This window comes from Diadema antillarum, unplaced genomic scaffold, assembly GCF_040938485.1.
Source record: "Diadema antillarum isolate AM-2024a unplaced genomic scaffold, OU_Dant_1.0 scf00000063, whole genome shotgun sequence".
NCBI classification, from domain to species: Eukaryota; Metazoa; Echinodermata; class Echinoidea; order Diadematoida; family Diadematidae; genus Diadema; species Diadema antillarum.
The window spans coordinates 3177264-3195686 of NW_027270952.1; the positions used below are offsets into that span (position 1 = coordinate 3177264).

At 37.3% G+C, this 18423-nt stretch overlaps 1 protein-coding gene across 1 annotated transcript; it reads left to right on the plus strand.

Annotated features, from left to right (window-relative positions):
- The first annotated feature begins 1944 nt into the window (after positions 1-1944).
- Positions 1945-16866, plus strand: LOC139716218 (E3 ubiquitin ligase Rnf121-like). Its single transcript, XM_071627780.1, has 8 exons — positions 1945-2261; positions 4785-4825; positions 5896-6037; positions 6648-6802; positions 8588-8816; positions 11019-11152; positions 12521-12622; positions 15930-16866. The coding sequence occupies exons 1-8, from the start codon at positions 2148-2150 to the stop codon at positions 16048-16050; spliced, it is 1038 nt and encodes a 345-aa protein (XP_071483881.1). The 5' UTR covers positions 1945-2147; the 3' UTR covers positions 16051-16866.
- Positions 16867-18423: the final 1557 nt, after the last annotated feature.

An 18423-nucleotide genomic window follows, 5' to 3' on the forward strand; every position in this document is an offset into this window, starting at 1 on the left:
ATCGTATAATAGTAAGTGACAGATGGGTATAATACTTTATTAGATTCACTTGAACTATAGACAATTATAGAAGATCGAGTGGTGCCATATATCCTTAAACAAAATATAGTTTTCTAGGCTGTATAGTCAGCATCATGTGCACGCAATCATGCAGGCTTTGGAATTTATTTGCTGTACATCTGTTACAATACCCCATTCCATTGTATATGTTGCATATTACTATCTGTACATCTATATGCATCCCTCTCTCTCTCTCTCTCTCTCTCTCTCTCTATATATATATATATATATATATATATATAAATATATATGTATATATATTTATATATTATATACATTGTCGTTGTTCCGCGTATTGGCAGTACTAGAAATAGCAATAATAAAGTCACAACAGAGGAATGCAGGGAATGCATTAATAGCCAATCTTGATTTAATGAATAATCCGAATTTTCGAGGATCCTTCCTCTTCTTCAGGGATGACAGTGCGAATATTCACAATGATTATTAATAATGATTATTAACAGTGAGGTGTTACTGAGGTGTTGCTGTAACACCTCACTGTTAATAATCATTGTGAATATTCGCACTGTCATCCCTGAAGAAGAGGAAGGATCCTCGAAAATTCGGATTATTCATTAAATCAAGATTGGCTATTAATGCATTCCCTGCATTCCTCTGTTGTGACTTTATTATTGCTATATATTATATATATATATATATATATATATATATATATATATATATATTGTATATATATATATATATATATATTGTATATATATATATATATATATATATATATAATAATAATAGTGGCTACTTGTATAGCGCACAGGTCCACTTTTCAGTGCTCATGGCGCTTCAAAAATGAAAAGATATCATATATTTACATGCATATACATATTCAAACATTTCAACATTTGTATATATAATATCCATGTTGATAAGGTAGTCCACGTGTTGGCAAGATAAAAAGATAAGTAACAAAGCTGCAACAAAGTTCATGCTGTATTCACCAACGGTTTATTTCTTCACACAAATTTTCGAGCGTCTCGCCGCCCTTTCTCAAGTGTTGATACTGAGAGAACAATAACAAAATTAAGCCATACAGCATGAACTTTGTTGCAGCTTTGTTACATACATAATATACCTTCATGCACACAAAAGGTTATTCATAAATGTATAAATGTGTGTGTGTGAGATGGGGCTTTCATAAACAAGATCCCATTTTTCTTGAGTTGTACATCATATATGATATATTTTATATATACATATATCTTCTTTTTTTTTGCAAATAATTTCATTCTCTTAAAAGGGAATATGAGTTATGTGTTTACATGTTCAAGAAAAATATGGTTTCATTTGCCAATATAATCCAGTAGAATAAAATTATTGATTTGTTAGTATTGTTAATAATATAGTTGGTCTGACTTTTAATTTATTATCATTGACAATGTTGAAGAGAAAGCTTAATACAGCTGTACTGCAAATTTTGATCTTGTTTTCAGCTGTATCCATTTAACATTCTTTACTTGGTATCCAGAATGAATTGTTTATTTATGTATGATTGGAGAATGAAATAAATACAAATAAAGATCAAGGGAGGAAAAAATGTGTGCGTGAGAGGTGGAGAGAAGAAGACAGAGAACTGGTGATCTATGATATACTGCTGACTGAGTAGTAGCAAGTTACATGCCTCACATCCGCATTACAGACACCGTAAGAAGGTAGTGAGGTAGCCAGATAGTGGCTAGGTTTATTACCACAAGTTATAGATTTCAAAGGAACTGTACGCTGAATTTAGAGCGGATGTTTTGACGTACCTGCGTCGTCGTCATATCATCGGGTACCAGCAAGCATTGCTGTTGCCCATTGCGCTTTTGGGGAAATCACCGGCTCCGGATCTTCTACAAACACAGCCTACCGACCGGGAAACGTGGGGAGTCTCTGCTACTGCATACCCTAGACAGACGAAGCAATAGCTGGTAGCCTCCCGTGTGAACTTTACAAATTTTTACTAGTGTCTGGATTTGGAATGTTTCCTGCTCCAGATTCCACTATTAAACGTTCTCATACGGTACAACGAAGTCAACAAGAGGTGTCAAGACGAGTGAAACAGACGCCCCTACCCGCCACTTGCGTGCAATATGGATGCGGCACCTCAGAAGGTTACAGCCATGGCCAACGACAACGTGGCAGCAATGAAGGCGAAGTTACTGGCCAACGAGACCAAACTTGAGGTCCATCTTCCTCCCAAGCCGGTATAAACACAAACAATAGTAATGGGGCTGTGTATACTACATGTAGTTACTAATAGACAAGCAGAATATAACGTTAGAACTCTATTAAACTGTTAAGAAGGTTAAGATAACTGCTGTCATGCAGTGCTGACTCTATCCCCCTGCCCCTACTACCGGTATGATTGAGGGCTACCACCTATCGTCACCCTAAGGATCTGTAGCTTGTTTATACCAAAAGTATAAAACAAATTCGCCTAAGTCTTTAATATCTCAAATATGCCATAAATACTGCAGTTTCGAATGTCGTGACCATCTCGTTGATTCTGAATCTCCGTTTTAAAATAGCGAAATTTTAGTGCATGCGTTCCATTTTCTTCGCGCAGCTTAAAAGGGTACCTAGCGATCGGCACCCCCTCTCTCTCCATAGGTAATACACATGAATTTCACAGCCATGCGTCGTTACTGAGCGGATGTGTAATTGAAACGTGTTTAGTTTGGTTTGTTAGTTTGTTTTTGAGTTTGATTTTCGTTTCTTCGTTTTTATTGTTTTTATAGCTAATGACACTTAATCCCACGTGTACCTTTTCGTTCTATACGCAAACAGCCATGATACGCTGGGTGCGGACAGGAAAGTACCCTGCCGATAGGTGGTACCCCATCATACAACACAAGCCCTACTATATGGCCCTATTAAATTGCTACCTTCAAGTTTAACATGTATAATTGGGTGTCCAATACATCGACACCCTTAATTTTATGTTTTTCTATCAATAGGTACTTGAAATATCTCACAATTTTTCCTGAGAGTTTGCTCACATGTAAAGAAAATACTCTGAATTCACAAGCGTGCATTGAACAATAAAAACTTCTGCTATTTTGCAGTATTTTACACTCTCCAAGATGACTGCTTCGAACACGTGTATAGGCACCTAACTAGGAATCCTACCGGTTATTTTAATTTTGAAACTAACAACCCTACCCTCTATTGACAATACATGTGAAATGCACATAATGCTTTTCCAGTGTGCATTTATAATCTACAGACATGTTTTGCTGTTGATCTTGTTTATTACTAAATTACGTTTTTCAGTATTATTTGGAAGTCTTCTAATCCCCAGTGAAAAATACAAAACCACTGTGCGTAGTCTCATGTGTAAAAGTTTGTTCTTTACTCGCGCAGTGCTATAAATAGAGTGCCGATGTGTTGAACACCTACTATACTGGTACCTAACGTTTGAAAAATCTCTCTGTCCAGAGCTATTAAACGTTAGACTCTAGGAGTAGGACAGTAGGAAGTTTTATCATTTTTTCTTACTTTTAAGTTGTACAGCCCTCTTCCATAACAGATTCTGTGAAGCCAGATTTAGTCTCTGCAGAACATATCCCTGACAAGATCAGTAAACGGGCCGATCTTTTGGTCCAATCTAACCCTGGGAGGTGCTATAACTAGTCCTGATCATGAGCAGTAACCTGACACGAACATGTGTTACTGTTAGGGTCGCCAATGCGATTTCTTCAGAGATCTAACCGAATTAACTGTTAGTCTACACATATTGTAAAATGTAGATGAATTTAAGATCTACTAGATTTATTTCATCTCAATATGTCTAACGTTTGTGTGCAGACTGTATGGCTCTGCCGAGCTGTAACGTTAGAATCTTTTCTAGCTAGAACCTCCTTGCTGTATGGGGGTGAGCACAACAGCATGGACAGCATGCAATTCCATTGGTCAACTGGAACCTGTTATGATTATTCAGTATGAGTTCCTGCAGTCCCCGAAAATAATGTGCGAAGCAGATCTCAAAACGCCCTCGTGCTCAACTGGCCTCGCTTCACTCACCCATGTAGCCATACCATACAGTGAGAGGACCTTTTTAAAAGACTAGGTTTGTTACGGATACTGTGTTACTGGCAGTCCTGCTTGATACCGGGGTCACCAGGGAAGTAGAAGAAAGATAGAAACTAGAGAGTGAACTATTAGTCTGAGAGCTTATTGTAGAGAGGGAAAAAACACTAATGATTCAAATGCTAATCCCTAATAAGAATATGCTGCACACTGGCACTGGTCTGACGGTCCCTTACCTGTAAAAATCACTGTCAGGCCAGTTTAACTTTTTCAGAAATTGACCAGTAAAAGATGCAAAAACTGGACACCTACTGGTCTGACAGACAGGTCAGACCAGTAGAAAAAAAAATGGGTTAGTGTCCAGCCCTGGTTACAGACAACATTTGATGAAAAATTCACTGTGGTAGCAACTTTAAAGGCAACAAATACACACTGCCATGGTGAGGAAGAAAACTTCAGTTTCTTTATGTGTAATTTCAGATCCTTTTGTCCAAGGGATTTCCTGTATGTATGTGTACTGCTGCTAATGCCATGGTGTGTTTTTTTTCATTATTTTTTAAGTTGCAGTCTGTGCGCTTATCACACATTCATTGTGAATATGAGGTCTGACACATAGTCAGTGGACTGTTCATGTAGACTGATTGTATGACAAACAGTTTAGGTATTACAAATTCACTTTAACTATCATTCTCTTTCAGACACTGGATCTAGCGAAGCTGCCAGAACAAGAGAGAATAAGGTGTGTAAAAGTGAAATAGTAAGAGTGTTGTGTGTCACTTTTTTTACCTCCGCCAAGGTTATCCTTTTGCTGACATTTATTTGTTTGTTTGTAAGTGTGCAAAATAAATCAAATATTTGTAAACAAATATGGATGAAACTTGCAGGAAAAGTTGACAATGACATAAAATTGAACATTTGATTAAATTTGGGTAGTGATCCGGGAATTTTCATGAATATTTGAAGGATTTGTTATCATTTTGCATATAGGGTCAAGGAACTTTGGAGTTCAAGCTGCGCGTATTTGAGGTTTGCATACGCGCAGTAAAGCGCGTGCTCTGCTTGAGGCGCCGCGCAGCATGAAGGAAGCTGATGAGGTAAACACAAGGGTTCTTTATCAATCGTGGGACTCACACCTAGATACTAATCTTTAGATTTTGAACACGATTGTTATCCCGCTGCTTTGTATGTGTGAATGCAGCCATAGGGAAAGTGGGCGATTTTCAGCATGTGTGTCTGGGTGGAATTGAGCTGCTGAGCGGAGGTGCTTTTCTAGTTTTTATTTATTTTGCCATACAAATGAAAGTTATTTGGTGTCACCTGTTCATGGAATAAATGCTGTCATATTAATGAAATGCTAATCAAAATATTTGATTTTCTGTGTAGTTGTCTATTAATTAATCCCAAATATGATTCATTCATCGAAACTGCACCTTCCATATCATCAATCATGAATTTTTGCCTCCAAAACTGTAATTAGCATTTTATTAGTATACAACGTAGAGTTCAATGCATCATGGAACTGTTAAGTTTTTTGTTGTGATTTTAAAAGAAGACATTCTGTGTACTTCAAATGAATATTTTCGTTGCTTAAATAATAATAGGGGTATTTATAATGCCCTTTACCACTCAATCTGAGTACTCAAAGGGCATGCATAATCTCAATTTTTGAATAGTTGTAAGTGTTGTACATGATTCATTGTTTTGTTAATGATATTTGCTTGCCAAGCGACTGCGGCAAATGCTGTCTATCGAGCATCAACCCCATTATCATATCCAGTACTTCTCTTCACAATGACGACCAACATACAGAATCCAGCATCAGAGACTACATGAGAAGCACAAGGGACATGAGGCCATGCACGCAGAGATGATCCTCATTCTCATTGCCACGCTCTTCATCGCACAGATCTTATTGGTGCAGTGGAAGCAGAGGCATTTCAAGTCGTATCAGGTGAGAGGGAGGTACATGGATATCAAGTACAATGTGTATTGCTTGGCTGGCTTTCGAGGGATGGATCTGGTGATTACCCAGAGCAAGGGTCATGATTGTACTAGTTTGAGACTGGATTGTGTGGTGTGGTTCTTGCCGAGGCAATGTTGTCTGAAACCCTGTCAATATTTTGTTAATATTCTTATGATCCTGTCTCCCGGGAAGAAAGAAAATAATGTACAACTGCAAATCACAGTTTTGCACAGCACTTGAATGCTTGATGTGAAAACCATATGTGACAATGCACAGATTCTGTGATCATTACTATTTTAAGCTTTAATTCTTGATATTCTTGATTTTCATGCAACCAGAAACTAGCATGAAAATAAAAGCATGTGAATATTGTTGCTTGCCAAGTGTTCCAGTAGTTTATGTCCAGGGAATTAAAAACATGCGACACTCGCCTAACCCAGCCGAGCACAAAATGTTGCTTGTGCGAAAATATCCACTTTTACAATATGCTATTTTCTATCAGTTACCTGTATATTAAGAGTACTGTTTAGTACCATTACTAATGTGTATCCAGAGTTATATATATTTCTTTTTTTCTTGTGATGTTTTCTAATTCCAGATGGTGACACTGTTTGGCATGTGGGTCATACCACTCTACTTCTGCTTCTCCATGCACTGGTACCGATTTCTGATAATATGGTTTATCTTCTCCGTAATCACAAGTTTTATTGTCCGCAAGGCGACAAGGAAACCTCTTCCGGGTACAACACCTAGGTATGTTTTCACCTTTTACTTATTGGAATGTAACATAAGATAAAACATCTTGCAGGCAAGACTGTTATCACAATATTGTACTCGTCAGGGTGTATAGCTTGTCAAGTTTTTCCTAAGTGTCTTCTTCTGCAAAAGTGGAAATTTTCGCCCATTTTGTGCAACCAGACGCTAGCGCAAAAATAAAAGCACGCGAATATTTTTGCGTGCCATATGTTCCAGTAGTTAATGTCCTGATTTCGCGGAATTAAGAACTCGCGAATATCCATCTTACCCGTCCCAGTTCGAAAAATTACTCATGCGAAAATATCCACTTTTACAGTGTTTGTTTAGTGTGTGTATTTGGCAGGGTGCTGCATAATTTTTTTTTTAACCACTTGCCCAGTTGAGCAAGCAGATTTTGAAATCATTGCATAGCTCTTGCCCGAAGAGAAAGTCCAAAAATACAGGAAACTGATGTAGAAAATAACTTTCAAGTCAAGAGCCTCATGAAACACAATTATTTGAATAAACTGCACACATTGATTTGCACACTTAAACACATTGGTGTGACAAACTTGGTTTGATCGAGTGTTGGTGTTGCATTGCTTTTGGCTTCTTCACATAAGTGTTGGAAAGTTGCTGAAGTGAAATTTAGGGCATTGCATCACTAAACAGTCTTATTAGCTTTGGACTTCTATATGGTTGACTTAGTTGATTTGTAGGGGAAAAGTAAAAAAAAAAGATATAAAAAAAAGGTAGCTCTAAAATTTCTGCTCGTCTTTTTCAGGCAAGCATTTTCTCTCATTGTTCCAGAACACTTTCTCGACTTTGATTTTAACTTGCCCTGGACAATCGGGTAAGCTCTTTTGTAGCACCTTGATTCAGGTGTGTGACTGTATACCTCTTCTATTATCAGTGGTAATCTGGAAAATATATAGTTATAGAGAAGGTCAGCATAGGCAGCAGGTCAGTTTCTCAAAGTTTTATTACAGTTAAGGTGGTTTTTACTTTTGTACCTATACTGTACTTCCTCGAAAATTGTAAATGGAATACCTGGTACCCATAAAGCCAGCAGTAATGTTTTAGCATGGCCAGAGTGCATTTGCCTTGAGGAATATGGTAGAACTGTTTAATGTGTGCTCCAACTGCGCCATGCAAGTCCTGTTGATGTATACCCATCTTTAGTACCTTACTAAAAAGTCTGAGCATTGCATGTGAATTTTACGTACAATGTCAAGGTCACTGTAATATCTTACCTTTGGGTGTCATGCTTTTGATTGCAAATGGTTGATGAATGAGACAAATAGCCATAGTTTACTCATAACATGTGCTACAGTCACCTTTTCAGAATGTGCCAAGTGACACATTCACACTTTGATGGTACACTCTAGATTATCGTGAGGACTGTCATCTGATTTGTGAGAAGCAGGTGAGAGAAGTTATTAAGAAAAGCAAGCTTGGTACTTGAAAAATGTGAAAGTGAAAATTGTTGGCATGATGTTATATTCATGCATGTGCCATACAGATAAAGCAGCAAAGATGCAGAAAAAAATTGTTCTATGATTTTAGTTTTCTTCTTCTTTTTTTTCCTTTTTCAAAATTAGGGGGCCTCAGAGTTAGTAAATGCCAAAAGACAACATTCAAATATTTGCACAGTATATATCCGCATGGATTACAGTAACATTTTACGTAACATGTTTGCAAAAAGCAGTACGTATTATTGTTTCTGTATATATGTCGGAATGAATGAATGTCGGCATCAACGTACTTGTGCATTTCTGTATGTCTGTTTACTATCACTCTTAGACTAGTTTACAGGTGGTTCTTCCTTATCTACAAGATCAGCTATGCACTGGGAATCATTGGTTACACAATCATAATGTTCACCTTCCTGGGCCTGAACCTAATCTTCCTCATCAAGCCAGAGGTAGCTATGGACTGTGGCATGGTGTTCCTCTTCTATGGCCTGTACTATGGTGTCTTGGGTAGGGACTTTGCTGAGATTTGCTCGGAAACCATGGCATCACATATAGGGGTGAGTTGTAAATGTGCAGACCGTGACATGTCATTTGGTTCTTTGGTTCATTCTTGGTTCATTCTCCTTTAAATGATATGAGGCCTGTATAATAATGTCATACTTCAGAGACAGTACATTCACTGATTTTAGCTGCAGAGACAGTACATTCACTGATTTTAGCTTCAGAGACAGTACATTCACTGATTTTAGCTGCAGAGACAGTACATTCACTGATTTTAGGTCAGTATTTGTTAAGTTGGGGTGGTATTCTGAAATCTTCCTCAGTTTCATCGTAAGTTTCTTCCTAAGTCTGAAACTTAGGAAATGCCTAGGAAAGTCAGAATTGGTATTCTGAAATTTCTTCCTCGGAACTTCTTTAATGCGAATTAGGCCATCCTTATCCCTGCCCACGTCCTTTCTTTAGCCAATACAAAATGCCGTGTCATAAGGAACCCACCAATGACAATCGCGTATTATGACATAGGGTTAAATACATGTGTGCGCGGCATGTCCCCTTTCTCATACCCATTTTGAGCATCAAAGTACATGTTGCGTGCAGTGAATGACAAGCGCGTATCATGATGTTTTGCAGCTTGCTATATCTTAACAATGTACTTAGGACAGGGGTGGGGCTTTCCTAAATATCTTCCTAAAATTCTTTCCTTTGTGCATTCTAGAATGCCATCCTTCAAGCAACACAATACCAACTTTTTCCGTGAAGTCAGAAATTTGCATATCTCATCCTCATTAGCATATCTTCCTAAGTTTTTTCCTAAGTTTACAAAAAAAAAAGTTAGGAAAACACGTAGGAAGAAACTTAGGAAAAAATCCTGACTTCGGAAGAAATTTCTTCCTAGGTAGGATTTCAGAATACCACCCTTGCTGTCCAGTTTGTATTTCACTGTCTTTCCCATTTGGTCACTGGAAAGAGCTCATGTGGTATATTTGAGCATACAAAACATTTCAAAGGAAAATACATGTTTGAAAGGGAATGAACAAAATATCTAGACACACAACTTGAGATAGGTCAGAAATTCCTGTCAATATCTGTCAGTGTTTGCCAATGTAGTGTGTGTATCCCCACATACATATACATTATATAAACTCACTTCCTCATTGTGTATTCATTTGATTTTTTAAAAAAAAAGATGTGTATGGAATTTGTTGTATCCCGGTTACATGATTCAGCAGTTTTATGCCACCACCACCACGGCGTCGCATTTTGTGTGCACAATACTGGCCATGCTTTCTGAATTGATTTCATTCGAATTCAATATAGAGCTGTGCCATTAAAATTTATCTGCCTGGTGGTAGCGTTCTCCTTTGTTCCGTCGTCATACACAAAAAGGTTGATTTTTGAAGGTCTGTTTCGTGTTTGTGTGTGCTCTTCTAGCCATACATTGTATTTCCAGACAGATTTAGTTCATGTTTCGTACCAAAGTTTATCGTTGAACCCCTATCATTTTTGGTGATGCTGTCCCCTAGTAAGATTTTGGTGATGCTGTCCCCGATGTTTTGCCTTTAGCAGGGTCAAAATCATCCACTATATTATGTACATACGCTCTATCTACAATTCACATTTTTGGATCGATTTCCTTTGAAATTCACATGGGGTGATTCATGGTGATAGTTAGGCTCTTTTTTTTTTCTTTTCTTTTTTTGCCATGCTGTCCCCAGTGCTCCGCCTTTTACAGGGTCAGAGGTTATGTGTTGGCAGGTGTCTTGTGTGTTGCCTATGTGCAGTCTTTCTTTGAGGATTTGATTTAAAATCAATGTAGAAGTGTATCATTTACAAATCTAGCCTCCTGTAACTTCTGTTGAAAGCGCCCTCTCTTGTTTTGTCTTCGTACTCAAAAAGGTTGATATTTTAGGGTCTCCGTATCTGCACTCTACTGGCCACATTTCTCGTTGATTTTTTTTTTTCAAGTTTTGTACAGAGCTGTATCATCTTCAAATCATGACCTGTTCTAAATGGTTATGCTGCCCTCAGTGTTCTGCCTCTTAGTGGGTTGAAAGCATGTTATTCTTGTGACAGTTTTAAACTGTCACAAGAATTTTTTTCCCCTTTGATATTCAGGTCCATCATGATATTCTTAAGTTCTTAACCCCTACAATTTCACAACCCAGTGGTTTTGATAAAAGCTAAGACATGTTCACTTATCTGGTGTGACATACTCTGATACTGACATGGGACATTTTTTCTGGTGTTACACCCAACAGTATTACACAAAAACAGGACTCCCGGGCAGAGCGTTAGAACCCTACGTGTGTTCAGTGTGTGGCCAGACCATGAGGATACCGGAGGAGGATGAAGAGGGTGCAGAGAGAATATACCAGCTGACGTGCAATCACAGGTAGATTTTGAATTGGTTGATCTCGTGATCAACAAATGCAACGATGCTTGTGATGACAAGGATAAACACAATAGCATGATTCAGTGAACTTAAAGGCCAAATTTACCGAGGGGGTTTAAATTTAGACCATGGTCTAAAATAAGCGTGAAATAGGCGTACCTTTGACATGCCTGTATCAACATGCATTTGTTACCGCATGTCTGTTGATGTATGCAATCTGCCAATTGTGTTTATGCAGAAGAAATTTGCATAAACCATAGTTTAAATTTACATCACAATCGTGAATTCGGACCAGTGTGTTGGAGGGTGGAGGACTACATGAGGATTGTTGCAATGATTGCCTTTATGTAGTACAAGTGCGCAGCACAAGTCAAGCACAGTGGAATGAAGTTGCCTTCCTTGAAAGCTGTCCTCTTCTTGAGCTGTGCTGGAAGTTTACATATTTGTAAAGTTTACATATTTGTAAATTTAAACCCCCTCGGTAAAGCAGTATATGATTGGACATTTCTTGTATTTGTACAAGGTAAGGAATTCACCAGCATTTGAGGGCATAAATCATCATCGTATGAATATGTGTATATTAGTGTCAGTGCACAAGTGTGTGTATTGCTAAAAGTTGCTTTGCTGTGGAGCTGCACGTGCATGAAACAAAATAAGTTCTTGAACTGTCATACAAAGATTTGTGATAAATTTTAGCATTTGAGGCAAGGAAATAGCATGTATTACAGGGATCGTATAGTTTTGGTTGAGACCTAATTTCAGGTTTCTAACATTTTTTGGTGAGATAATGAGAAACCTCTTATGAACATGAAAGAGCATGTAATTCCATGAGGAATGCAACATTTATTTGATGAAAATTGGTCTTGAAATGGCTTAGATATCCAAAACAGAGCGATTCTAATGAAGTGTGGGACCCACCTTTTATTACTATTGCTTTGTTTTACTTTGTTTTCCAAACCTAATTTTTATCAAATAAACTTTGAATTCCACTTAAAATGGTATGCTCTGTACTATTTCATAAATGTTTTCTTGGTATCTCACAAAAAGTTAAAAGCCCAATTCTCATCTCTGCCAATACTGTGCTATCCCTTTAAAAATAGCATTACTGTGATACTACAGGCATATTCACAGAAGTAGGCAAGGTAGTACACTAATTTTTTGGGGGGAAAATAAAAAGACTTCGCCAAAAGAATTCTGCCTGCTGAAGGAACCATGTATTGGTACACCATTCTCTATTTCTACCTTCAGGACCAACTTATCCAAAAATAAAATCCACAGTTGTGTCATTGTTGCTCCACTACCCCCTATATACCTTGTATATTTTTCATGTGTTTCCACTTATCACTGCATTCACCTTTCACCTTTAAGATTCCATGAGTATTGCATACGTGGCTGGTGCATCGTGGGAAAGAAACAGACATGTCCGTACTGCAAGGAGAAAGTGGACCTCAAGAGGATGTTTAAAAATCCGTATCCTTTTTTTTCAAGCTGGAGAGCAGTACTTGATGTTAGTAGGTGGTATCGCTATCCATGCCCTCCAACATTGTGTGTGTGTGTGTGTGTGTGTGTGGGTAGGCATAAATGTGCGATGATGACGTGTGTAGGTAGAAGTATGTGTGTAATAACTATGTGTGGGTAGGTGTGTGTGTGTGTGTGGTTTTGAAAATGTGTAAGTAGGTATGTGTGCATGATGAGAAGTGTGGGTAGGTACAATATATGTGTGTGGTTGTGATAAGCACAGATGTGCGTGGTTGTGATGATATGTGGGTAGATGTGTGTTTGTGTGTATGTCTGGACTTCTATATGTCTTTCAGTGCCACTGACGACTTAGTTTGAATGCAATGTCATTGGCATTTTGAAATGGTGACCCTGAGAACGGTGAAAGTGATTGATGATAGCTTTTGTGCCGATTTATGCCATAGCACAGAGCTTTATTACGATTGCTGCTGCGAAAGCTTCCACATTGTATAATGCCATGACAGAGGGAGACCCAATTTAGGAATAGGGATGCCAAATGAACAGGTCTATCATCAGGCAATAATGGTAGTTCCAATTTGCCTTCTATTTCATCAAATTCGTTTTGCGTCATCAAGCAAATTGTAATATGTTTTGGGTGGGCTTGTCATGGCAGTGGGTTCTTTCAAGGAGCAAGGAGAATTTTGAAAGTAAACATTCCTGGTTTGTGACCCTCACGAATTCATATCTATTTCAACCATATGGAGTGCTTCTAGTTGATTGATTACAGTGTACTTGTCTACAGTCCTGTTTTGTTTTATTTGTTATTTTCTATGGCAAATCAGACGGCCCCTTGACTTTTTGTTTTCTCACGATAGTACCATAGATTGCAAATCAGTTCAATAGGTTGGGACAATATCAATTGAAATAGCAGTAGGGTAACTGTCACAGAAGTAAAACTTGTGTTATGTAGTTACTGATAATAGGCAGTAACAGTTCAGTTCAGTTCAGTTTTATCCACCATCATTTCAGCAGTATACAATAAAAAGACATGCGAAGATACATAATTACATACAAAGTAAACATAAAACAAAACAAAATCAATTGAACTTGATGGTGGGAACCCCAGGAGAAGCAGTGCTTATAGATAGGGGCCCCAATAATGCTTAGACATTGATATACACGTAAAACAAACAAACAAAAGAATCAGTATACATTTCAAGTTTGTCTGTACATATGGTTTGGTGGGGGGGGGGGGGACATATGTATACATAGATACCTTGGCAAACAACGGAAATCCAGGAAAGATGAGAAAAGATTAGAAAACAAGGTGAGTATAGGAAAGGCGAGAGTAGACGAGAGAGTTGGACTTGAGACATAGTGCTTGCAAGCAATGATTTTCATTCATCATGTGAATACAAAGTGATGTGAGTACGATGACAATAGATTTGTCAACTTTCCCTCGGCAGGAGCATGTTAAGTGACAATCTCTTATATTGTGATAAAGTAGAACTTTGCCTTATCTCTTCTGGAAGAGCATTCCTTAATTTAGGGAATTTTACCTGGAATATGTTCAGGGCTAATCATCATACAAATGAATAGAGCTATTTAAAACAAATCAATCATTGATTTATCGTTGATCACGTCAAATCTATTTCTACTTGTTGCAGTAATAACATACAAATAATACGCATCAGTGAGGGCATTAGTTAGAACTACCCAGACAAGGTACCTTTGGAACAGTCTAACATGCCTGAAGTGATAGCCAAGGGTGTTTGGACTGTCTGGAAGGTAGTGAGTGTGGGTAATTACAGTAATGCCCCAACAAAACAATGTGTATCATTAGCTTTATAAAATGATGAAGCAGATCCTTGTTGTTTGATAAGTCACCCTCATCGCAAGTAAATAAAATGAAATCTTGCGCGGTCACCGTTGCAACGTGAAAGTGCTTATGACCCGTCATAAGCAAAATTGCGCATGAGGCAAAATGAATTCCTGGTCCCATGTATGATCTCAACCAATCATTTGATTAGGATCTGCTCCCCCAGTTTATAAAGTTTAATACCACACCATGACCAAGTTGACTTTGGTGAATGTAGTGAAATTAGACAAAACTAAATTGTAGCAGTTTTATCAAAATAGGACTTAGAAAAAGATCAGTGGAATCTTCAAATATTTTAACTCAATAGTGATTTTGGCTAAAACTCCATCTAAGAATGTCCTCATTGATGATGTCATCAACTCAATATTCTGTCATTGGTGTTTTCACGAAGGTGTCATGAAAATTATATTCTTGGGTAGAGAATTTAGCAATCATGACCCTTTGCCACCTTATGAGCCATAATTGCATGGATATTTGATATAACAGAAAAAATGTTTGCAAGATTTAGGTCTTTATTATTGATTAGTCAAAGCAAGATATTTGTTTGAGTAGAAAAAAAACAGTAGACTTATGAAGACGTAATATCACCTCATTTAACAGGCACATTTGGTTACTACTAATGTGAATCTTTTGTGAAAACATACAAAATTGTAATAGCAGGTGACTGTCTTTTCTTTAGTCCAGTTTTGACGAAACAACTATCACTCTGTGAAATAAATTTTCCTGTATTTGTCAAACCCAACTTGGCAAAAGTGTGGTATTGCACTGTGAAGGAGATATTTGCTTAAAGTGCCATATACATGTTAAATTTATCACTGGTAGAGAGCACCACTGTTTCAGTAACAAAAAGTTGCATTATTTTGCATGTTTCCTAAACATATGTGCGTAAAGATGCCAGGACAGAATACTGGAATAGCACTTATCAGTGGTGGAATCAGAGGGGGGCGCACACCTTTTAATTTTGTAAAGGCGCCTCTCCTTTACCGAATTCCTGGATCCGCCCCTGCTTATGAATATCAACATGGTTCTTTGTAGGTACAAAAAATATTTTGTAGGATAGTGAAATGAAAAGAAGAGCCCAATATAGCTTATGTGTCAAGTCTTTACCAGGACTGATGTAAATTATGTGATGGTTTTGTTTTAGAATATGATTCTTGATCTAGTAAGGAGTCTAAGAATCTACCATTGGGAGACATGGACGTCACTTTTTTTTTTTAGTTTTTCAAAATCTACACTGTATTCCCATTGCAGAAAATGGTGTGTCACAAATATTGTTGGAGAGAAATGTATGTATTATGGCTACTGAAACATCAGTTTGTGTCTGCTTGGAGTCGTCAAAGTTAACAGATGTGATCATATTTCTGTGTTTGATGTGTGTCTGATTTATACATGCAGAAATGCAGGTTATTTTCCATGACAGAACATTATTCTGCATTCCAGGTGGGAGCGCCCCCACGTCCTCTTTGGTCAACTCTTGGACTGGATCAGATATTTAGTTGCCTGGCAACCTGTGATATTCTTCCTTGTTCAAGCATCATACTATGTACTAGGTCTGGAGTAGATCCTCAGTCTATTTAACTGATAAGTATTTCAGATTTTTATTATTTTCCCCAAGACTGTTTTATGTGAGTATATATAGCATTAAATTGATATGTAAGTAAATTTCATATGAGACAAAGGTATTGATTTTTTGTTTTGATATTTATGCAATGCAGAGTTTTTGTAATTACAGTATGTATTACCTTGTCTTTAATACCTTGCAGCTATTACAATGTACTCATTTGTGGTAAAGCAAGACGTCTGTGGTAGGTTATGGACTACAAAAGTTAAATGAGAATGTGTAATAAGACCTCACAGATCTTGTTCATAAAGGGAAACAGGCAGGTTCAATCAGTGAATGTAGTGCACTGACTGAATATACTGATTTGTCAAAATATGAGTGGATGAATTGAAAGATAAGGAGAAACACAGAGAAAGGAAGGAGAGGATGTTTGGTCAATACACATGCAGTCTAACCTTTGATTGAAACTCGCTGATTTAGGCCATCAACAAGACTAGAATTTTCACTTTTGTATGAAATATTTAGTTTGTGGCAGTACAGTGTACTTACCACAAACCTGTTTTTTCCCCTTTAGCTTCTCACTTTATTTGTCATTACCTTTGGTTGGCTTAGTGTTCTATTCTTATTTTGTTTTCCCAATTACACTTTTATCTCTAAGGAAGTTGACAGGAGGCCTTTGCCCTCTCAAACATGTTCAAACTTTCTGTCTTTCTGCCAAATGTGACAATACTCCCAACAAGTAATGCCCATATCTTCTGAGATTCTGACAACACACTTTGTAATTCATATGGGATGCAGTCAAGCTTGAGTGAAATACACATGGGTAATTCCATGAAGTTGGGGCAGTGTCCATGTAGCATCGTGATATTTGAAAAATACATTTCAGCATAACTCAATATTCATGATGCTATACATTTATTGTTTGTAGGCTTTACATTTGCATTGAGGCCACACATTTTCCTGGAAATTTTGTGCCATTCAGACTCAATTTTGATGAAGTTATTAAACAATATGTAACGGTGTCCTGTAGCATCGTGACGTGTCCATGTAGCATCGTGATATTTTAAAATTTGGTCCTAAGAGACAAATTATGGCAATTAGCTTGACCAAAATTTGATGCAATATGCATATTTACTACATTAGTCAGATAGCTAAATATCTCAAATTTCCTGTACACAGTTTTAATTTTAAAAGAAAATTACAAAATGTATCACGATGCTACGCAGTGTCCTTTTTTTGTTACATTTGGTGGACACCGCGTAGCATAGTGACACATTGTGTAAATTTTCTTGTAAAAGTAAAACTGTGGAAAGGAAAGTTAAGATATTTAGCTATCTGACTAATCTAGTAATTATGCATATTATATCAAATTTTGGTCAAGCTAATTGCATTAATTTGTCTTTTAGGACCAGATTTTAACTATCACGATGCTACATGGACACGTCACGATGCTACAGGACACCGTTACATTTTTTTAAGATAACTTCATCAAAATTGAGTCTGAATGGCACAAATTTCCAGGAAAACGTATGGTCTCAATACAAATGTAAAGCCTATAAACAATATATGTATAGCATAATTAGTATTGAGTTATGCTAAAATGTAACACTTTGTGCCCCAACTTCACGGAATTACCCACATGCATGTTTTTGCCCACAATGAATAAAGATACCAACTTACAGAGGGATAGAGTACAGGATGTATTTCGGAACACTGCTCTCAGTTTTTACAGAACTTTAACTGGTTCAACGATTTTGCTGCTGGAAGTTTGACTTCAAGAAATGTTACATATATCTTTATAAAAAAGGAATTACAGTTGGATTCTCTGAAATCTGTAGAATGTGAATTTTATCAGTTAAGATTCTTTGGTACATATTACAAAAGAAAAGTCAAGAGTAAAATATACATTGACATTAACACACACTTGGTTAGTGTGAGTAAAATGTAGAATTTGGGTTGTGTTCACTTTTTGAACCAGCTTCCATTGCACATCTGAAACCATGATATTTTTTGATATACCGGTAGCACGTTCCATTGCTTGGTTTAAGTGTATTTCATATATTTGTTCATATATTGCATAGCACAATTTCTACTTCCTCATTAGCATCACATTGACCTACTGATGTGTAAAATATCTGAATTTAATGTAGGTTTTTATCTGACATTTCCTGGTGTAGAGAGGGCTTGTATCAAGGAAATCCAGCCGTAATGCGTCATGTTCAAGGAAACTTTGTTTTACTCTGTTGGAGTGTTAAGTGTAGTATGCCGCCTTTTCCATATGAACTTGCGGTGATCACACACATTGTTTCCTAGCAGTTGTAACGTACCAATCAGCCCATTGTTTTGTGTATCTACCTCCAGCTTGTGATACTG